At 44.8% G+C, this 22,708-nt stretch overlaps 2 protein-coding genes across 2 annotated transcripts in view; both read left to right on the top strand.

The window, feature by feature from the left end:
• LOC142055629 (myelin and lymphocyte protein-like) overlaps window positions 1-7,108 on the top strand; it is a 48,726-nt gene extending 41,618 nt beyond the window's left edge. The window contains exon 4 of the mRNA XM_075089745.1: window positions 7,103-7,108. Coding sequence (XP_074945846.1) covers window positions 7,103-7,108 — 6 coding nt within the window. The remainder of the gene's footprint in view (window positions 1-7,102) is intronic.
• Window positions 7,109-7,452: 344 nt separating this feature from the next.
• Window positions 7,453-22,708, top strand: part of LOC142055627 (myelin and lymphocyte protein-like) — a 38,098-nt gene continuing 22,842 nt past the window's right edge. The window contains exons 1-3 of the mRNA XM_075089744.1: window positions 7,453-7,539; window positions 10,972-11,139; window positions 11,321-11,455. Coding sequence (XP_074945845.1) covers window positions 7,453-7,539; window positions 10,972-11,139; window positions 11,321-11,455 — 390 coding nt within the window. The remainder of the gene's footprint in view (window positions 7,540-10,971; window positions 11,140-11,320; window positions 11,456-22,708) is intronic.

Genomic DNA, 22,708 nt, shown 5'->3' with positions numbered 1-22,708 from the left:
CAACCTTTCAACAACACCTCTGGCCGGTTAAACCTCACTGGCTTCCTGTTCTCCCCTCCAGCAAAGCAAGTGTAATATTTCTCTGTGCAACCCAGAGCAGAAGAAGCCTAGTGAAGCCAGACAACGCCATGCGCTGCCCTGCCGCTTTGGGGAAGAATGGAGTTATTAGCCACAAGGAAGGAGGAATAGTTGGCCAGCATGTGGGGAGCATTTGCAACACTCAAGAGGGTGACATGCACCAATGCTTACAGAGGCAATTCAGAGAGAGACCTTTTGCATCCTTGTAATGCCTGGGTTCTGAATTACTTGTGTTTGCAACAGATTCCCTAGTGTTCATTAAGCATTTCACTAAGGAAGAGGAATCAAACAGGCATGTTGATGTAACACAGGCTCCAAGAGTTCACAAAGATGAGAACACGAGAGCGCCTTGCTTCCTCTGCCAGCAACTTCCTCTTCCATGCTCACCTACCTTGTTGGGTTCCTGCAGGCCACTTGACTTGCCTTATGACACTACTGCAATACATAGTTGCTGCAAAGTCACTTTCAAAAGCTTTTCTTTTAAGTACCTGGGCACAAGGGCCAAAATTAATAGGTTGGCGGGTGGAGGGGATGGGACTGGAACACATGACACAACATGCCTTATTGCTACTTCAAAGCATGTCTGTTCAAGGCTGAGAGCGCAATATTTTATATGTGATTTTACCATCTTTATCACAATTTTGGGTTTCTCTTTAACAGCCACTATTGTTTAAGTGATCTTTGCTTTGAGTGGCGGTGAAATGGAGCATAGTTTAAAGGACTAGTTTAGATCTTCAGTTCTAGGAGAGAGATTCACCTGTGACTACGTGGGTGTCTTTTGCAGCAGGCAGGCAACAAAGCAGTATGAACCCACACTTACATTTAAAATGTCAATAGGCTGAACTCATTTCAAACCATGTTTTGGACATGGTCCATGTTTAAGACACAAGGCGCTAACACCACAATAACGTCAAAATTGCTTCTTGCCCTTAAAAATCTTCTGTCCGCTCAACTCTCGTAAGTTATTTAACTATGCTCAGCAAGAGAGTTCCCGTCACATTCCTGATAGAAGTCCGTGCTCTGATCTCTACCTGAAATACAGCTCGCTTCCAAGCTGCCACCTTTCTTCCTCCATCCTGCAAGCATGTAGACAGCTCAAGGTACCCTTTGAAAGAAGAGGCCTGAAGTACCACGATAAATGCTCCCGTCCCAGACTTTGTGGGACTGGCCTTTGCTCCCCGATCCACAGAGGCTATCCCAGTTGTTGTGACAAATGTACCATCTCGATTTTTCCCCATCTAATATTTGGCTTTACTCTTAGTCATGATTCACCTGGATCCTGCTGCTGCTGTATGGAGCAGCTAGGGGAGGACCATTAGCCTCCAAAGAGTTCAATAAAACCTCCTCCTTTTTCTGAGTTGAGAAATTGTTCATACCATACTGAGGCAAAAATTGAAGTCTTGCCTCAAAGTGTGCAGGTGGGGAGGACAAGCAGGGCATAGGTTAAGGGTCAGGTAGCAGGTGGCTGCTTGAATTCATGCTTACAGGGTAGCATAGGAACCAAGGCGGCTCCTTCCCTGGTTGAAGCAACACCTATTGATAATCCCATTATGCATTTCTCTTTCTAATCCAGGCTCAAAGAAGCCTTTCTTTAATATTCAGCTGAAGAGGTACCCAACATGCCTCTCAGCTGCTGAAAACACCGAGGCACAGGCACTGCCCACCGCCTCACCAGAGATTCACCTGCATGCTTACTTAGGTCCACCCACTCACAAGGCTCTTCACTTCTGATCACTTCCTCATTTTGCCTTCTTTCCCCCCCCAAATCAACTACCTCACCTAAATCCCAACCGCTAGAAATGCGCTAAAATTGAACCACTGTTTTATTTATGTCCTACATGAGCAGAACAGGGGAGCATTTTCCTCCAAAACCCTTCAGACAAATGAACAAGGGGCATTGCAAACACAAGCAACTATAGCGCAGGAAAACATATGAAACCAATGCATGCTGTTTTGACATACAGACTGCTACCTACAAGAGCACTGTACCCTTTCTGGCATTATGTCAGGACTTGGTAGAGTAGATGGGAGCAATTCCTAGAGCAGTTGTGCTCAAGTACAGGCAGGGAAATGGAGGGAAGAACAGCAAAACAGTGTGAGTACGCAACAGGAGAGGGCAAAGCAACGCAGGAGGGCTGATGTGCAGGAGGTGGCAGCACCTAATCGTTTTTAAAACGGCTGAAGGCTCAAAAAACACGAGCATTCCCATGACGCAGTCAGGGGCTTTGTTTCTAACTTCTTCACTAGCCAATGTTTTGTTATTTTTAATAAATAACATCTATTTGCACCTATTTCACATTGTTAACTTAGTTAAAAATTCTATTTTTCGAGGCAGAGGTGGTCTAGTCCCCCTGCCCCTTCCCATTCTGTTACAACTTCACAGGACCCTGGATACACAGGGAACCTGTCTCAGGCACAGGATTTGCTGTCCTCACTCATCTGCCACAAGACAGCCCATGAATTCAGGGATAATAGCATCCGCACAGCAGAAGATGCAGGAGGTATTCACTGAAGTTCTGAGCTGCACCTAATAACCACATGGACCCTCCTCCTCCCACACACCTTGCCCTCCAGCAGACATTAACTTTTCTTCTTCATTAAAGTACTGTTGTCTTCTACTGCCTATTTACCTTGCACGCTTTTCTGAGAGGAATCCCACTGTAAATACATACAGTAAGCGTACAAAAATGGAACCTGAGAAGTGCTGTTAACTGAACTGAGAATTTTCACACTTAGATGTATTCACAGGAGGACACCTTTTTTTCAGTTGTACTACCTATGCAACAAGTATACAGCGTGAGACTTTTTTTTCCCCTTAATGTAGGAAGTAGAAGAATTTCTGCTAGAAATACAAATTTACCAATACAAGTAAGCAATTGAATTGCTCCCCTACGTTCACAACATTAGCCTTCATAAGAAAGGAGCAGCACGCACCACTGCTGTGTAGCGATGCCCCTGCTGTTAACCACTGTAGTGTTGTAAAGGGGCATGGTAGCACAGGGGCTGCAAGTGACAAAGTGACAAGAAATCCACTTTTGTGTTCAGCTGTAACTTGTGCTCTACCAGAGCCTACTCTACCAGGAGTACGTTGAGAGCCGTAGGTCACCTTTAACAAGTAATTTTCTTCTCACGCGTCAATATTATCTCCCATGGAAAAATGTGAAACATTTATAAATACCTTTATGGAAAGGCAAAAGCAGACATTCTCGATCAGGCAGGAAGCAAAGGGTTCTTTAAAACTGTTTAATTACATGTTTCGGGTAAGCACAGACAATACAGGAGATTTACCACACTCTTAGGTATTTCCATTCTTTTCTCCAGGCTTGAACTATTCATTAAGGATGTCTTTCAGTCAACATCCTTGCTCAATCACTTTTGCTGCAAAGAAGGGTGCTGGAATAGGACTATTGCAGGAAACTTCATTCCATCAAGGCATGATTTTCTGTAGGCTTTTTTTCTCCTTTAATAACCACCTACTAGTCGTTGAAGATATTCGGAGAGAACCCTGCCTTCCAAGATGCCTTGAAGAATGTACTGAAACCAAACAGTTGGAGTCCTAGAAATGCTGCAGCCCTAGAAATACTTAAATCAATACCAATATGTATGTTGTAGAGCTGAAATTCTCTTTTTCATTGGCACTGTGCCACTGATGCCTGGCTTGTGTCCGGACACTTCTACATCAGTTTTGTTTTCTTCTTCTTTCATTAGCCTTTGGGCTTCTTCCCCCATTTTCTTTCGTTGCTGCGCTGCTTCTCTTCTTTTTTTTTCCCTTTCTGCTACCTGTTGTTGTCTGCAATTAAAGAAAATGTGAACTGCTAAAGAACACGAGTCCAATTTTCAGCATACTTTACGTTCCTGTCAGAAATGGGTTATAATTAAGAATTTGCCCAAATATTTTACGATCTAAAAGCCACTCAGTTCTCAAGGATTCAGTGTGTCAGGGAGAACGTAGGACAGTTGTAAGGCCCAGAGCTATTTAGACAAATCTAATGCTTCAAGTAACAATACTAGCTGTCTTTTTCAAAATCAGACCAAAACAATTTGACTTGCCTAGGACATTGGCTTGTGTCCCTTCTTCCCCTCAGCAGAGGCATCAGAAGCTATCCTCTTTGTAATGCAAGTACTACAAACATTTTCTTCATGATCAGATGAGGTGACAACTTCTAATGTTCCTTTTCATGTATTCGGCATCCGTGTTGTATTCTATTGCTCAGTACAGATAGAAACAATAGCCTTTAAGGAAAAAAAAATTAAAGCCTACAGTTGTGTATCCTTTTAGCATTATTTCTTATCACTGCTATAAAACCCCAGACATCATTATCTGCTAGCTCAGAGAATCTGTCGACAGAAATAGGTTTCTAATTTCAACAAATACATGGCTGACTAGAGCAAAGGAAAAAAGTAACCCCCAAATCCACTTGTTTTATTCCCCACTTCAGCTAGAACACATCACTGAGTGGCGCCGGGGCAACAACTGGATCCATACTCCAAGTGGCACGTTGCAGCTCTCTCCTCGATTGCATAAGTAGTAACAGAATGATGTTAGGAGGTCGCTCCGGCTTCGCATTCAGTTTATTAGATTAGAAAAATCTGTCAAGCTGCTTGCAAGAGGACTTAAAAATAAAAATGAAGCTTCATTAGTTTGAAAAGGTGAAATTTAACACAGATTCGGTAAGAATAAAGATGTGCTTATTAAAAGAGAATCAAGAATTCTCATTGACAAGGCCGTAAGGAGTTAACTTTCAACATGCCTAAACTACCCGTGCGCATCCACATAAGTGTGTAAAATGCAGAGAATTAAAAGCTGTCATCATTGGATGCAGCCGTGTCTGGTAGATGCCAACTATGGACAAACTGGGCACACAAAACTTAGAAGTATTTGAGGTACAAAGGCTTCATGTTATCTTTGGACTGGGCAGGACAGGAGAAGGACTGCACTTATTCAGTACCTTCACGGTTTCCCTTCATTGATTATTAATGGCCAGAAGTTTCCCTATGCTCTGTTAAGCTGCTCTGCTGTCTGTCATGGAAGAGTGAAATTAGTAATTTGCATCAGGATCTACCTCCCAGGTTAACGGAATTCCCAACGGTGTTTTTGAGGTGATGTCCCACTGTTGTACATTCCACCAGAAGGCCAGATAGGTGACAGTGCTGTCAGTCTAGCATATGCAGAGTAATAATGTTTGCCACTTTACAGTAGCAGATTTTTGTAAGTTCCCTGCACCTCTGAACTGATGCAGAAAGGAAGACGGTATATGCGCGCTAGCCTGCATGTAAAGGCAGCGGTATTCCAAAAAGCCACATGAGGCGTTAAGCAGTGCTGCTATTCATTTGCAATTCTGAAGTGAGGACAGTCACAGCAGATCATGTTTCTGCCCCACCCTATAAACTGCACAACACACAACTCCTCTGCACAGAGAGGTGGTTTCCATGCACTCCGCTGGCTGAGTAATTTTATTGGACTCCAGTAGCATCCAAATGAGAGGAGACCTTCACATTACCTCAGACAGAGGAACTGAAGTCACTGAAAAATAAATACAAGCAATAAATACAACCACAAAGTGATTACCTTTTCACTGCTCTTTTACTTGGTCATTATTCCAAACATTGATCTCTATTCCAAACTTCCTATGCGTATTCAACATAAAGCTACGACCTTTCAGGCTCAGAAAAGGTTTCGTTTCTCAATAAAGAGGCACCTATGATGAACTACAGCCATATGTGTACTATGCCAAAATGTTAAATGTCAGAAGTTAATTACACCACAGATATATACTGCAAGAGAAACTGTAAACCCAGAAGGTATTGCCTATCAACCTTGCTAAAAAAATCATCTGAGACTTTGTATGGAGTACTTGATTACTGTACTTGTAACAAGTAAGCGTAATACCTTACAAAAAGAATTACACAAAAGAACAAGACAGATCTATGTACATATACTACATCAAGTGTCCTAAACAACTCCACAGCTCAAGAGAAAAAAACAAACACAGAGCGCTAAAATATTAATAATTTTTAGATTTCAAAACAAATCCAAAATGCAAATCACGAGTGGGCTTTTCAAAGGTTTACAATCTTAGCCCCTTCAGTATGAAATTCTCCTTAAAAATTAACACAGCACTACTACTCTTCAGCAAGGAAAACCCCAACAATTCTCTCCTCCTTTTTTAACCGTAACATTCAATTTTGAGGTTTCAGACAATTTTACATGTCAACAACATTTAAGTCAGAACATTTCCAAGCACTTCACCTGCATTATGCAATGTTTGTTCTTCCTAACGATTTACAAATCTAAGAGACATTTTACTGAAGCTGATTTAAAATGCACGCTTCCAGGGTTGCGCAGTGATGAACTGTCAACAGGTTTCAGTCCCGGTCATTTATTTGTTGGAGCCCTAGCAGGTGAGTGTCCACTTTGTTGCTGGGCTCTGGCAAGGTTGCCACTTACATGGCAAAGCAAGCACAGAGGCCCAGCGTTGGTGTGGTTGTGAAAGGGCTGCCAAGGGAAGGTGAGGACCAGCGGTAGTTGGTATTCAGGGCACCTTTTGTGTGGGAGGAATTGCTGGAAGATTTTAATTGCAAAGCTGGGCTGTAGTGAGAGTGAGAGAGAGCGTTGGGTCCACTGGGAGGCTAGGCTAGTACAGAGCTCCAGTGTTGGTGTGGCTGTGAAAGGGCTGCCAAGGGATTGATGTCATGGAAAAAGCCAAATGGCTTGGGAAATCTCATTATTTTATGTCATTTTTCTTACCTTGGCATATCCAATCTCCCTCTGAGATGATAGAAGTGGTTCATCCTGCAATTCAGCTGCCCTTCACTTGGGACGCATGTCCATCTGTGAGAGGTTTCTCAGCCCTGCTCTTTGCCAGTAGCTGTCATGTCCTGTCTTGCCCTGTCCACCAGCTGCCCTTGTGGCAGCTGCTGTGGACAGCTCATGTGGGTGGCGGACAAGCTGATTTACTGTGCAAATAAAGGGGATGAGAGGTTGCCTGTCTGGATGTGTACAGGTCTTCCCTACTGCCCTCAGGTATAAGGCAGTGCCACCCACCACCACCCAGGGACTTGCCCTGCACGCTCAGCTTGTGTACAGACAGCTGTGCTCAAAATGCCTCAGGGCTCCTCACATCTCCTGAAAACCTCCCATGTGGCTCCCATCAGCCACCAAGTAGCCCCTGGTCACAGGGTTTGGCCACACCCGTGCCATTCACAGCTTTCTTCATCTGCCAACAGGAAGGAGTGAGGGCAGGAGGAAGAGCAGGAAGAAGGGGAGGGACAGAAGGAAGGAAAAGAGGGAGGGAAGGAAGAAGGTTGCATTTGGCAGCTACCTCCAGCAGCTAGAGCCAGAGCAGCTGACAGTCACCGTGGGAGAGGCTCACAATGTCCTCAGCAACTTCCACCACTTCTTTGCCCAGCGGCCTGGCTGTTCTGACAACTTTTCCAGATGTGCTCTTCATTCCTGAAATCGTGAGTTCTGGCTTCTTCCTGGGGAGGGCAGATCCTGTTTGCAGGGCATCCAGCACGCTTCATGCTGCAGGTGCCTGAGGGATGAGACCTCATACAAAGCATGTGGTTCAGGACCCGTGCCAGGTCTCTGAGACGTAGGGGTCTGAGGGCAGCCCCTGATGCCTAGCTCACTCTCAGAGAAAAGCACAAGCCCTGAGCTGGGAGCTCTGAAGCTCTCCTTTAGTCTGCAAGGGATTTTTGTGGTGTATCTGTAAACATTTTGTAATCTCCTGCCTAACAAAATGGAAGGGGTTGCTGGTAGGTTTAAAGTAGGTTGCCAATTTGAGCCGATTAATTAATTGGAAGATGATTTTAGCAGCTGAAACAGGCAGAAGATAAACGGTTTGCTTAAAGCAGGGGCTAAAGGCAAGCTGAAGTAATTGTTCACAGCAGCAAAGACTCAAGGCTGCTGAAGCCGTTCTGCTCAGCTGCAGTGTTCCCGAGCTGAAGACACAGAGCGCTGGACCTGGGTGTGTGGGCAACAGTGGGTGAGCAAAGAGTGAACAAACACCTTATAACTTCTTCCCATATTGTAGTTTCCTTAAGCAGGAGAAGATCATAACCTTAATAGGTTTGGCACAGGTGATTAAAAGCAGTTGCTGCGAGCACTGACTAGAAGATGGAAAGTTTCAACTAAAGTCTTTTTCCTGTGTCTTCTGCCCATGAAGCCTGCTCTTCTCACAACAGTTTGAGAGGCTTGTTCCAAAGCCTGAGTACTTTCATCCAGCACTGAGGGGCTTGGCTGAGGGTTGTAGAATGGCACTCAGATCACTTAATGCTAAAACTTCAACTTTGCCCTTTGTGACCAAATCCTTCCTTGCCACCCAAGTCAGTCCACACTCCTGGGATTTACAGCACTTACTTCATTCTCCTAGCTGTCGAGCAAAGAAGAATTGGAGTAAAGCAGGCGTTACTGATGTATAAGGAGAAGTTTGCCTCAGCTCCTCCAAATACGCTCTGGGGACTTGGTCTCTGCCCAGGGCCTGAGAGCATGGTCTAGGTTTCCTGCAGCTGCATGAAGGTGGGTACAAAGTCCCTGTGGAGGTTCTGGTGGGGCAGACACTTGCCAGCCACCTCTACCACTGGGTTACGGTGGTCCTGGTGCTGAACATGCTGTTGGCATCAGCATATTACGGTAGTGGCTGTGCCTTGAACTGTTTGTAATCCCTTTCTCCAGGGGATTTGGCAAGGCAGCTTGCTTAATGAGACGAAAATAAGCACCCTATCCTTTGGTTTGGGTAAGATCTGGAAATGTGCATCCTAAAGGCTAAGGAACCACCTGGGAAAGAAGAATGTTGCATAACTGGATTTCTCCATCTCTGGAGGCGTTATGACTCTAGGTCGTCCAGCTGTATTATCTCTGTGTACAAAAGGGGCAGCTGCCTCATATCACAGCATTCAGAAGGACAAAGAGTTTCTCAGTCCGTAGCGGAATCCAAGGTTGCCTTCAGTGGACTAATATGGTAACCACAAAAATATTTGTCATTTCAATTGCTAAGACAGATGCGAAAAAGCCAGAAGGTCCTGCCCGCAGCTCATACGATTGCCACATCGGGGTGTGCTGATTAAGAGCTACCATTTTTATTCTGTGAGGCTGGGTTTCATTCTTGTAATCTATTTCATTTGAAGAGTCTTCTGCATATCTGGATAGCCAGGCCTACGTGGAAAAGCTGAAACGAGCTGAAAGCAGATATGTTTGCTTTGTAAAGGCTATTTAAAAGACTTTTTTTTCCTTAGACTGTTGTCCCCAACCTGCTGTGTGTTTATTGGAAGCCTCTTGACCCTTTCCTCATTTCTATGACTCTTCTGAACCAAAGCCAGTAATCAAACCACGCAAACATACTTGTCTGAGTGAGAAATCGCATCCTGCAGAAAGGAGAGTTGGGGAGTGGTAAGAAATGAGAAGTGATACTTCTTCCCCCAACCTCTTATCTCACCCCACTTGTGTTGGATTTGAATGGAGCAGCGGTGAGGTTTTCTCCAGGACCTTTAGCTGCAACGCACTCATGGTGTCATTGCACGATTTATTACAGGGACTGGATTAGTTTTCAAGTGTCAGTCTTTGGTTGTTATTAGAGGCAGCAAAACAGCAGCACTTTGGCCAACCTATTTGCACTCAGATATTTGCAAGGTCTCAACCGCATCCTTGATTTAATGTATCAATTTGTGTAATGTAACCAATGAACTTTCCTACAAATGTGGGTGACACAAATGATGTAACATTTTCTGAGTATTGTAAATCAGAAACGTTTTTCTCCACTTGCAAAAAGCCTCCAAGGAAATGGAAATGCCGTGATCTGTATGAGTTGGCACTTGGATGGTGGCAAAGGCTGGCCTGGGATACACTGGCGATCAGAATGCTCTTAGAGTCAGTGAGGCTGTCTTACCTCTGGAGATTTGCCTGCGAGCCCAAGACCAGCCAGTGATGAGGGATAGGTCCCCACAGCAGCACCAGTCTCCACGCAGTGTGCGTTCAGCCGAGAAACTCCTCATCATAGGATGCTGCATAGACTAAACTTTGCACAGGTTCAAGAAACAACTGGGCTGATTTGAGGCAGAGAAAAGCTGCTGAGTGTGTTGTAGTGCAAAGACACCGTTTGCAGCTCAACACTCTGCAGCATTGGACATTGTGCTCTCATCCTCTGGTGTAGGAATCTGCTGGTGGAGAAAAGGTAGAGCCTAGATGTAGCTGTCCTTGCGTTCCCCATCCCACCAAAAAACCCAAGGCAAACTCCCAAGCCTGGGTGAGAAGAATGGGGTCCCACCTGCGACTGGAGCAGCAGCTGGTGCATTGTGCAGCTCTGGTGTAGCCAGCGAAGGAAGACCCAAATAGCTGGAGCAGCAATACAAGTCCTCCTTCCCAGGAGAAGCTGGGAGCCCCAACCTTATTTCCCCTACCAGAGAGTAAAACTGGCGGTATTACCTCTCTTCAGCTTGTTCTCTCTCCTTTCAGGGTAACATTTTCACGTGGCCTTCATTAAGGCCATGTCTGTGCTGTTTGTGCAGCTGAGCTGCCTTTGACAGCACTCCTTTCAGGTATCTGCCACACTGGGTGTGAAGCAAACATGCCCTACTGGGATAAGCTTCCCTGTTCATCGACACCAGCCTTCAGAAATGTCTGAACCAGCCTCCTGAGCACACTGATGTGGGGAGGGCATGAATGGCAGTGACACCAGGAGGCAGGGCCACAGGCAGGCTTTTTTTGGGTCAAGATCAGAGGCAGGTGCTCCCAGCTAAATACCCAGTTTCAAGTGGAGGCTGGGAAGAACTCAGAGGTATCCCTGGGCTATTGCCATGTGCAGTGCTAGCGCCAGAGGTGTGCGTGGCCTTTGGCTCTGCCCTGGATAAGCCGATTTGCCCCATGCTTGCTTTCTCTCCCACTTTCACTTGCAGATCTTTGGGGGCCTTGTCTGGATCCTGGTGGCATCCTCGAAGGTCCAGTTACCCATGCTGCAAGGCTGGGTGATGTTTGTCTCTGTGTTCTGCTTTGTCATGTCCATCACCCTCCTGTGCCTCTACATCTGCGGTGCACATGGGGGCAGTAGCTCCTGGGTCACCTTGGTAAGTGGATGGGACAAACCTCAGGGCCTCTCCCCTCCCTGGTACCACTGGTATACAATGGTCTCCTTTGCTGCTACTGCACACCAAATTGCCGGCTGGGGCTTGCTTGTGTGGGTTCCTTTTTTCCCCCCTTTGCAGTGTGCTCCCTCCTGGGAATGACTGTGTCATCCTTGGTTCTTAGGCTGTCATCTGCCAGGAGACAGCATCTCTGTTCTACCTCAGTATGGCCGTGTTGGAAGCCTACTCCACCTATATCAGCTTTGGTCCTGCCAACGCCGTGATGATGACCGTCTACCCGGAGAACGTTGCTGCTGTGGTGAGTGCCTGGCAAGCAGGGGAAGGAGAGGGCAAAGCAACGCAGCAGGAGAGGGCAAAGCAATGCAGGAGGGCTGATGTGCAGGAGGTGGCAGCACCTAATGGTTTTTAAAACGGCTGAAGGCTCAAAAAAGCATGTATTTTTGTTCTTAAAAACTAGGATCACAGAAACATCTCCTGTGTCTAGTTTAAACGAGTTGAAGATGTTGTTGTGTCAGCTTGAGGGTTTCTAATGTTATTTTTAACTCTTTCAGAGGGAAATGAGCACGCGCATGTCGCCCTCCGTGAGCGAGGATGCCGTGCCCAGGCTGAAGCCCGCGCTAACCTCGAAGCTTGCATCCCGGAGTTGAGCACAGAGAGGCGTCACCCTGTGAAGGCTTGGTGTGTTGTAGCAGCTGGTGCTGTGAGGTCTGGCGGCTGGCAGCAGGGGGGAAGCGGCTGCTGGGGGGTTCCCTCATTTGCATAGCCCAGCCCCCTCCGCGTGCATCGGAACGCCTGGGTCCCCCCTGTGGCAGTTTTTGACCGGTCCCTGCCAGTTGGGTCAACGGACCCAGCGCAGGCGGCGGATCCCGCTGGGGCTCCTCTGCCTGGGGTAAATCCCTCGGTATTTGTGATTCAGAAGAGGTGAAAACCGAATCTACGGGTCTCCTTAGACAACCTTCAGGAGCTGTGGGCTGCAGATGGGGGGGCGCCCCCCTTGTCTGCTCCAGTGACTGGTCCCATCGCTGATCAGAAGTGGAACAGCTTGAACAGGTGAATCTGCCATTTCTCTCCTGGCCGTTGTGGGAGCTGTTTCGGGGGTGAGGGAGTACCTTGAACTCACTGGTTATATTGACGAACTCTCGGTTGCCTAAATATGGGACCGAGGCTGGCTCAGACATGGGTGTCTACATTAGAGACATCCATGCTTAGTCAGATGAATCCCACCCCAATCTCCTGTGTTCCTCATCAGGTCTATGACAGCTCTGCTGTTAGCCTTTACTGAAGCCAAGTACGGTTTCTGTCTCTTTTCTTTTTCTTTTTCTTTTTTTCTTTTTTGTTTTGTTTAACAGAAAGGAAACCCAGTCTTAGACATTCATTTGCGGAAGAAAGTTTGTGTTTGAAGATCACACTTGGATCTTCAAGTAAGTCTAATTAGATGCCTCTTCCTCTCCTGCTCATCCCTCATAGGCTTGGGCACTGTCCGTTTGTCCTGTTTCTGAGGACCGCTGCCCAAGGCACCTAGCATTGCACATGGACAGCCTGTATCTCCCGTTGCACCGTGAATTTTGTTAGCAGGAGTGAAGAATTTTTAGGGTATAAGCTAACTGAATTGCACTGAAGTGAAAAAAGTGCTGTATAACTTCCAAGAGATAAGAACGGAATATAATTGGAAGACAAATATTTTGAGCAAAAGATGCTGAAAAAGCATCTTTGAAAAATTATGAGCATAGCGCTATGGTTTTTTATTTAGGATTTTTATATGTTTTAGATTTAGAGTTTGAATTTCAACAAATTGAGTTGAATTGGTGTGGATAACATATTCAAAGGGCCACGTATTTCTTTCAAAGACAAATAAACAAAGTAGCACCTACAAAGACTGTTTTGGCTTTCAAGTGTTTTGTATTTTTGAACCCAAATCTGCAAGTTCCTGTTAAATAAAAGTGTTCTAGAAAAATGTCACAGATTGTATGATCCACCCTTTCTAAAAAATTATTGTTGATGTTGCTTGGTTGGGCTGAGGCCCCTCAAGACATATATCTCCTTTTGTTCAGAAGACTCTCGGGCTGCAGCAGGCACCCAGACATCACAGAGATAATAGAGGATCCCGAAAAGAAGTCAGCAAGTTACAAAGGAGGAATGGGCAAGTAAAAGGCGAAAGCCTGAATCCCATCTGTCCTAAGCAATGATCTGCTCAGCTCTGGGCTGGTGGCACAGGCCACCTACAATTCAGGGTCTCGGGCACAAATCTTGCGCACTTAGGTGCTTATGTCCTTCCTCACAAAGGAAAAGAACATTAAAAGGAGGTGCCTGTTACTTAGTTCAGTAAAGGGAAAAGAAACTTCTACTTAGATCTGTTTGCCTCTTTTGGAGGCTGGACTTGAGCACAAAGGAGACGAGTGCCCTAGTAGCAGGCCGCTGAGCAGGCTGAGGGGATGCAGGGAGTCTGCTCCCAGGGAAGCTCTTCCACTTTGTATAATCTAGTTACTCTTGTACTGGGGGTTTGAAGCCAAGTACCCAGCAGGCACACCATAACTCTTCTCTCTCTCTCTCTCTCTCTCTGGCCCATTAATTGTCCTGATACCACTCCAGATCTCCTGAAAGTGGGACGCCAACTGTTAAAGGGAGATTCTCGCCTCAGGACGCCTGCAACCTCAAGCTCAGCCTTGCACGTGGTCCGTGAGAAAACCACGGCTCCAACTGCAAATCTGAGTAAGTAGGGGATGCAGATATGGGACTTTTGCAGGGAGCGCCTCAGCCGCTGGGCTGTTGGACAAGGTGAGACCTGTGCCAGCCAATTCACCTTTTAGTGCCAAATGCCTTTTGATAGAGATGCAGGTCTCCTGGGGACTGTGGGGACATGCTCCTCCTCCATCTGGAAAAGATGGCTGAGCTCCTGGCGTAAGAAGGGCACTGAGGTTTAGAGGTCAGAGTTGAGGCAGGTATGGAAGATGGCAAGAGCTGTGATCTTTAGTAAAAAAAAAAAAAAAAGTCTTTTTTATATTTAAGAAGCTTTTTTTCTCTCTTCTGCTCATTCGTTATGGAATATGAGTCAAATAAGAGAAACCGATGCTACACACACTGCACGCTCTTAAGTATTTGTTTTAAAATATGTGTGAGGTCAAGCTGGAGCAGGCTTTGCAATTTGTGTATCTACTGCAGCAAGTGTTCTGCTCTTTCTGGCTGTTTTCCATGGTTTTCAGCCCACTTCACCTGTACGGAAGGAAATACTGTGCCTATGGAAAGGCCATTATAAATCTTCTCTTAGGAGATTTTTTTTTTTCTTGGTGCTCTGCTTGTAATTTACAATCTGTATTATTTATGCCAATGTTGAAAATAGTTTTCTGATGCCCTGGTTAAAATATTCTGAACATACTCCAGCTACATTCTACTATGAGCACTTCCACCAAACATCCGTTTTTATTTAAAGTAATTTTTCATGACATAACATGCATCATAGCCAGAATCCTGTGTTGCTGTTAAATGGTTTTCTTTACAGTTTTCCAGCTGTATTCCTCCTCCCCATGATAGAGTGTTGCCAGACTGATTAGAATACACAAGTTGTATTCCCTTAATCTTCCTTCATAAACAGTGCCCTGTAATCCTGTCATCATTGTTGTTGACCAAATCAAAACATTAAAGAAAGCCTTTCTCTCAGACTGAACAAAGACAATCTTCAATCTAAACTATTTAGAATGCTTAGAGATATTTTAAGGCTTTAATTAATGTACTTAATTAAATACATTTTAAATTTATTTTTAAATTTTAAATTTTATATTTTAAATTTATTTAAATTAATTTATTTAATTTTATATTTTAAATGTAAAATTTTAAAAATTAAAAAACGGAAAGGATTTAGTTTTAATTAGGAATTAGTTAAATTAAAGCAATAAAAATATGAAAATATTTGTACCCCGTTTTTAAAAGAAGAAAGGAATTTGACAGTTCTCAAAATTTAAGCATCATTTCAGACAGAAAGTAGAAAATTCTGTTTTTCCACTATCTGGCCATGTTTGAATTAAAATCAGAAATAGTTTCAGTGTTCTCTGAACTTTGTTTTTTGGTGACCAAATCACTCAGAATTTTTTTTTTTGTGCTTTAGAGTGACATCTTTTAATCCTTTTTGAGCAGTGTTGAGTGGATATGTCTCTATATTCCTTCTGTTTATATATCTGTATTTGTATGCAGGCATAGAAAGCTAAGGGAACGTCTTTATCTTAGCCATGCAAATCTGACTGATTTGGTTTCACTGTGGTATATGGACATTGGGGAAGTTGGTGGTTAATGGGCTCAACAGTGGAAACTCAGCCATAAACAACTAAGCAGGACTTTGCAGATAGCGGTGGCATTTTGAACATTTGCTTGCTTTTACGTACCTAGCTATATAAATCCTGGGGAAGCTGTGTTTTAGATGCCTTCAATCTCTCTTGGTCCTCACCTGTCGTTATGATTCCGAGATTAGGAAGAGCCTGGAAGAAGGGGGAAATGCATGCCCAGTCCCTGTTCCAATAAATAAACCACAATTATGAAAAGAAAATAAAACCCAGCATCTGATAGAGCAACTAGACAGAGGTTGCCCAACTTTGCCCAAAACTCTAGATTGTAGAACTTACTTTTCTCAGGTGTGTTGGGTGCAGGGGTTAGGCAGGGTCTCCTGATGGAGGCAGGGGAGCGGTGGGAAATTCAGGCCTGTTTGGATTCCACTATGTATGTAGCAACGGGTGACAAAGACGTGCAGGCACCCTAAACTGGGTGAATCTGTGGAGGAGCTGGAGAAGGCCCTGATAAGCTGAGAGGACAGGAACCCCATCTCCTCCCCTGGTTCTTACAGCTGGACGCAGTGCGTGTCCCAGGTGGTGTGATGGGGAGATGATGTGCAGCCTCCTCCCAGTTCAAAGCTAAATCTGGCCCTGCAAATCCCAGGTGGATCCTTTCTCCAGTAAAGCAGAGAGCAGAAGAGAGCTTTCCTTGGGCTGCTTTTGTGTGGACCCTGATGTCTTTTGTGTAGTGTGAAACACCCACCCTGGTCTTTGGAGAGGAGCCAGGCACCGAGCTCTTTTAAAGCTGACCTGCTTCTAGGCATGCCCAGAAACAAGAGTTTCACATAGCTGAGACACTCTGCTGATTGAGAGCGGGATTTCTCAAGTGAGGTGGCAGATAGGAAGAGCCTACTTCCAAAATTCCCCCCGTGGAGCTGGGGCCCTGGCATCCTTTCATAAATCCTGCTCCAGCCACTGCAAGGTGGACATCGCTTCCCCAAGGAGCTTGAAATGTATTACTTTTAATGTGTTGTAACAAAACAGTAGAGGTACCTTATAATACCGTATCTTAGGTGTACTGTTATGTAAGTTGTGTTTAAAGGAAATGAAAATTCTGCAGAGTTTGTTTTGTATTTTATTTGGATTACAAGCCTTGTCTTGCTTCCATGTTGAGGCATTTCATTACAGGTCGTCTGTTCCTCCCTTCTGAAATTCTCTAAGTAATAGGAAGTTGTTGGCTTTCGAAGTCTGGGCACCTGGCAGGCTGTGAGTGTTTGCTCAAGTTGGCAGAATACGGTGTGACCGCAAACCCTCAAGGATTAATAGGCTGAAAAAGCACAGGCTTCATGTCTGTCCTTAGTGTTCCTTAATGCTAAGAGTGCTACTGGGGGGAAAAACAAGCAAATGACAGCAGTCGTAACTTGACATTCATTGCTTTGAGACCCACCTTGTCTTTCTTTATAACTATAGAAATATAGTTTAGGCAACCAATCGATATACTGGGTAGGGTTTTACTGTTCGTTTCAGTAGATGGCACTTGATCTCTATTAGTTTTTTGTAATAATTTCAAGGTGTGCGTTACAGTAAATGTTTGACTAGCTTTATGACAAATTTTGCTTTTGATCCTGGGATTGCAGGGCTGCTTAGTTAGTTACCTCTCGGATATGTTTCTCATTCTGGTGGTTTTCTCTTCCCTGTTGAAAACATGTAAAACTGATTTAAAATGTTTAAAATGCACATTAGAATGAAAACCATGTGCCTTATATTAAGGGTGATTGTGCAAAAGCTTTCAGCTGAATCAGGTTGAGCATGTGATTTCGTGCGTTTGCATATATGCTGTGGACACATACCTGCAGCATTTGCTGCTGTGAATGCATGCCTGCGGGGTTTGTTGCTGTGCACCAGCCAGCCTCTCTCCTCCTTGTGCATTGGAACCAGATTTAGGAGATGTGTTGAAGAGGCCTCTGAAAGCCCTTTGTTAAACTTCTGCCACCAACGTAACGGGACGGCTGGGATGTTGACCTAGTCTATGACGGAGTTCACTCCCTTTCTGTGTCCTGTTAAGTCATCCCTGCCAAAGATGGTGTTTTCCAGCTTCTAAAAGTACTTCTGACCAGCCTATTCATTTCTATTCAAGCAGACCAGGTAGTACTGCCAGGCATATGAGAAAACTCCTGAGGTGACACCACATGCTTCCTTATTAAAGACTTGTCCGTAGGTGGATTTACACATCACAGAGGTTTTTCCAAAACTGTCATATACAAGTTGAGTATCATGTTATACATCTATTGGTATTTCTTGAACCTCCAGTCTCAATGTTTCTAATGAGGTTGGAGTAGCAAAGTAGCATCCTTCCATCTCTGATCGAAAGAGCCTTTTGGTTTGAACAGAAAGATAAGTTGTCCAGACTGTTCTCTTCTCCGTGAACATGTGTTCCCCCAACAAAGGTCATTTCAGGATGAGAAGGGAAAATTGCTGGCAGCTGTTCTAAAGTGGTGTTAGAAGAGCTCAAACTGCATATAGAATCACAAAAAATAATTAGGTCAGGCTAATTTCCGTACGAAGAATCTCTGTAAGGTATATAAAGCAGGAAAAAAACCCCACCTTGTAATGCTCTTTGTCTGTTCCAACATCTGCTCGTGGCTGCTCTGCAAATCCATGAATTAAAAACAATGAAGAAAAATGCTGGCTCAGGATACAGTGATATGCAGAGTCTACATGATGGCTCTCAGCCAATCTCAGTAATTAGTTTGTAGTGACTGTTTTTAGAGATGAGCTTGACTGACTGTTGTTTCACAGCATACACAAGCCACATTCCATATTTATTTTGAGATCTGCAGTGCTTATACTTTGCATGAATGCAGTTCAGATTACTACCAAAGCTATAGTATTTAGATGAGATTGGAAAACTGCTTAATGAGATAAATTTTGGTTATTTGATAACAAACTTTCTTCCAAAGTAAGAAAAGTAGGTGAACTAGATGAGCAAAAATCAAGATGCATAATTAGTTTAGATCACACAACCAGCAGTATGAATTGAGGGGATCAAGTAAAATCAAGTTTAGATCTAAATGCAGGGAAGCAGGATCTGCGCTGAAGTTCTTCCCCAAAGTCTTCTGCCTGGTATTGAGCTGGAAGTCCCCTCACCCAGCAGGTTTGAACAGTTGATGGTCACCCACACTGAAAGTTTTGCTCCACGTCTTCTCTGACTGCATGTTTGCCAGCTGCCAATTTATCAGCTGTTACTGCGCTGTGCAATCAGCTGCAACATGATTAACAGATCTGTCTGATGAGAGGGCACAGGGAAGCAGTCAGGTAGATGTCCACCCAAGAGTGATAAGCGATAGCTTCTTTGGCCAGCGCAGTGGGATAGGGGAGGGGATGCTGATGCCAGGCATTGCTGTGCTCAGGTTCTCACTGTCATTCTGGGAGCACAACTTGCAAGTCTGAGCTTGATGACTAAACTGCATATAAAATAAGAGGGGGTGGTTAGGTACTACAATCCAAGATTCACAGCAGAGAGCATGCCAGGCAGGAACACACCTCTCCCAGTCCACAGGAGAGGCCAGAGAGGCGTGCCCGTCTCCCAGATTTGGCCACCTACTTGTACCCTGCTTGCGCCCATGCACGTGCCTCACATTCACTCTGAACCTCTGTACCAGAGCCAGACCACCTCTGTGAGTGCCAGCAACCAGCACGTTTCACTGCTTTGAACTATGGCCAGCACTGGTGCTACCACCCACCCTGTTTTGTGTGGCAGCTGAGCAAGTAGAGCTCGGGGAAAAGATCTGAGTTCAGTGCCCTCCTTAGACCAAAGGAGTTCAAATCCACACCTCTCACAAGAGTTCTCAACCACTGCAACCTACAGAGCATCATCAGCTTCCTCCACTGGCTTTAGACCTCGTGGTAGTAGAGGGTATCTGTCGGACATGGGCAGCGGCAGAGCACATGGGAGCAGCTTCTCTGTCACACAAAGAATAGAGCAGTCTACGTGGAGGAGAGTCCTGATCCTTGCTCCCAGGATTATATCTGCATTTACGCAGTTACTGTTGGATGTGAAATTTATAGCAAAGTGCAAGGCAAGAGTCTCATGTATAGTAATAGTAAACCGCATAGTAAGTCAAAGGCCAGGGACTGGAACAAAAACACGCTGTCAGCTGAGCTTGACACTGTGAATTGAGTACATTCCCTGCTGGCAGCCTTTGCCCTCAACATGGGTCATTTTTTAAAGGGTGTTATCTGAAGAAAAGCCGGAAATGCTGAAGCAAGACTTCATCACTTCTGTGCAGCTTCTTTTTCTTACATTTGCTCGTGCATGTGAGCAGTCTGGTTTTCTTTCCTAGATTGCTTGTGGTGTACAAAAACAATCTTGCAGGAACAACCCCGTATTAAATAGAAAAGAAGTAGCATTAATGTTTCCTGGAAATATTACTGCTTACGCTGTTAAAGATTGAAACTGGAGATGTAGCTGTGAGTTAAAAGTTTTAAGATAAATTAAACTTAGTCTTTTAAAAATACAGATTCTTTCAATAAAGGGCATTACAACTGAATTATCTCTACTTTTCCAGCTGTTTCTAATGGCTTTGCTGGAAGTTCTTATGCAGTCAGGCCCCCTCTCTTCCCTTGGGGTCTCTAAATAAAGCTATCTACAGGGACAGCATGCTACTTATTCCTCTAGCAGCTGCACTGGAGTGGTGAACTTATATTATTTTGTGTTTTCGTCTCTTTGCTGTGTAACAGGATGCTTTTAAAGGCACGGAAGCTCAGCAAATTGAAGTGTTTTACACTCTGAGGACAAGCTGTCTCTGTCAGCGCTGTTTCATTTACAGCTCTGATTCACTGGGTGACTATATGCAAACCTAGCATCAAGAATGATTTTTATATCTATATATACACACACATAGTTATATATTAAGAGGTCATGTTTATGGAGTCAGAAGATAGGTAGTTCTGTGGTTTCTATACTTTGGCAGCTATGAAAGAGTGGTGAAGTTGCAAATAAGAAAGGCTTACACAAAAAGACTAAATTAGCTTAAAAGATTTACTAAACTCAGATGCATCCTGAGTTTTAGGAATCCAGTTCTGCTCAGCTGTCAGTGTTCCTGTCACAGGTATTACTGACACTTCTTCCTTTTTTCTATGTTGTAACCTTACCATTTAGATAGCACATGGACAATCAAATGCACACAGGAAAGTTTGAGCTTTATTCTTATAGAAGGAAAAATATTACATGCTCAAGTGCAAGCAAAATTTGACTTTTGAGGCCAGAAGACCATGCCACAAGGTATCCAACCATCTGTAATGGCTATAAATAGCAGACTGGGATGCTATACTCCAGGCATGCATGTATGGTTATTGTGTGGATCTGTGTAAGAAATGTATATACTGGCTCCATATACATACGTACGTATGTGATGCGGTTGCATACTGTCCTGGCAGACCAAGTATACTTAAGCTGTTCTACCTTGCCCAGCCAATTGCAGTGCTGTGGCAGGACGGTGTTAGCTCCCTAAGCAGTGGTCCTCCAACCCATGGGGCAGATGTGCACACACGTCTGACCTACCGTCACTGCCTTTTCTGCCTCTGCCTGGGTTGTGCCAGCTGGCACTGCCTGCACTCCTCGTCATGGGCAGCACAGCATGCAGTCGTGGGGTTGCAGGCTCCCCTCTCCCCTCCATGTCAGCTAGAGCTAGGTGACTGTAGTGGTGCTGTCAGGGCAGCAAGGAGGCTAAAAGGCAGTGCAGAAAGCATGATGCTGTTTGCAGCACTCTCTTAGCTCAGTGCCGTTGCCCACTGAGCAATAAAGTGCAGGGACAGCACTTGATACTGCACTATTTCACTCCAGTGTCTTGCAGGCAAGAAGCAATCCTGGAAAACGTTGCAGTACTTTGCTGGCCATCACTGTGTTGTTCTTCCCGTTGCACAGAGCGGTGCACAGCTCTGCTCCTAGGGAGTGGGTGTGCTGCTGCTTGTAGCCTGCTGCAAGGTGGGCTGGGGCCAGAGTGACGGGCCTCTCAGTGTTGGATGCCACTACGCGTGGCATGAGCGTTTCCGTCAGAGCATAGTGCCAAGTTGTCTTGCCTGCCAGCACTGTGACACTGAGTGGCTGCAGCATGGAAATATATGTATGAATGAATTTCAACTGAGATACCGCTTAAGCTGATGACTCAATATGTGGTATCCTTTGTGGGAAATGGTGGGTAAGACAATCCTCTTAGTCAGGGGAGTCTCAGATCAGGGCAAAACAAGTGTTATAGCCAGTTCAGACAAAAGAAATGGTTTTTGAGAAATGGCAGCCTCTTTCATGGTTAATGCTGCTTAGGTGGGTTGTTCTGGGACTTAGATGTGTGAGCTTTCGCAATCACATTGTCACAGCGACAAACCTAGTCAACTGGGGTACAAGCCGTGCACATCACCATCAGTTCTGCAAAGGATTTAAGAAAGACTGTGCAGCTGAAGGTTTATCCACCCCAGTGGGGGATGATGGTATCTGCAGATGCATCATGGAAAATATAGCAAAAATGGGGTTCATGGTAAGTCTGCAGCTGCTGGCTGGGGGTGTCTGTGCGTGAGACGGCGCCCAGAAATTCTCAGGTGAGAGATGCTCCCCCCGACCAGCTGTTTAAAGGATGTTGGAAAGTTATTTCCTTTCCCTCAGATTAAAGTCATCGTACAATATTGTGGCTTTGCAGTGTAAGGCCCAGATATGGCTTTGGACATCTGCCATTTGAGTGACAGACTGAAAAAAATCCTAACTTTAGGGTGGGTATTTTTCCAGGTGATAAGACTTTCTTAGTAGCTCTACCTACTACTGATTGTAGCAAAATGAAAGCGGTTTTCCCTGTACATGCCAGGGCTTGGGAAATAAAAGCTGTGATCCATAGAAAGTCAGAAATCAGGTAGATGGCTTAACACCCCAGAAGCACTTGAGAGCCGCACGTGATTATTGGATTGATTTAAGGCTATTAGAGCTGCTTTACTGTCCTTCTGTGTGCCACGAGAACCTGCATATGTGTGTACATACGCAGACACATATACCCTATTAGCCTATACACATTTATATGTACATATGCATGTATGTGTACATCGTCTCAGAAACCAAAATGGAAGCGGCTTTTCCCCCAGCGCGTAGTCTTTTCATATGGTTTAAAGCAAGCGAAATCTGCAGTTACAGTTGTGTGCTGCTGCAGGAGCCGTGTGAGCAGCCTGATTCTTGTATTGACGGCTGTAAGAAAGCAAACAGGTTGTCACAACAAATGTTCCTAGCCATGTCCTAAAAGGGCTTCTTTAGTGTG

The sequence above is a fragment of the Phalacrocorax aristotelis genome, chromosome 3 (genome assembly GCF_949628215.1).
Source record: "Phalacrocorax aristotelis chromosome 3, bGulAri2.1, whole genome shotgun sequence".
Classification (NCBI taxonomy): domain Eukaryota; kingdom Metazoa; phylum Chordata; class Aves; order Suliformes; family Phalacrocoracidae; genus Phalacrocorax; species Phalacrocorax aristotelis.
Note: the sequence above shows the minus strand (reverse complement) of the source record. Positions and strands in the feature narration are given on the sequence as shown.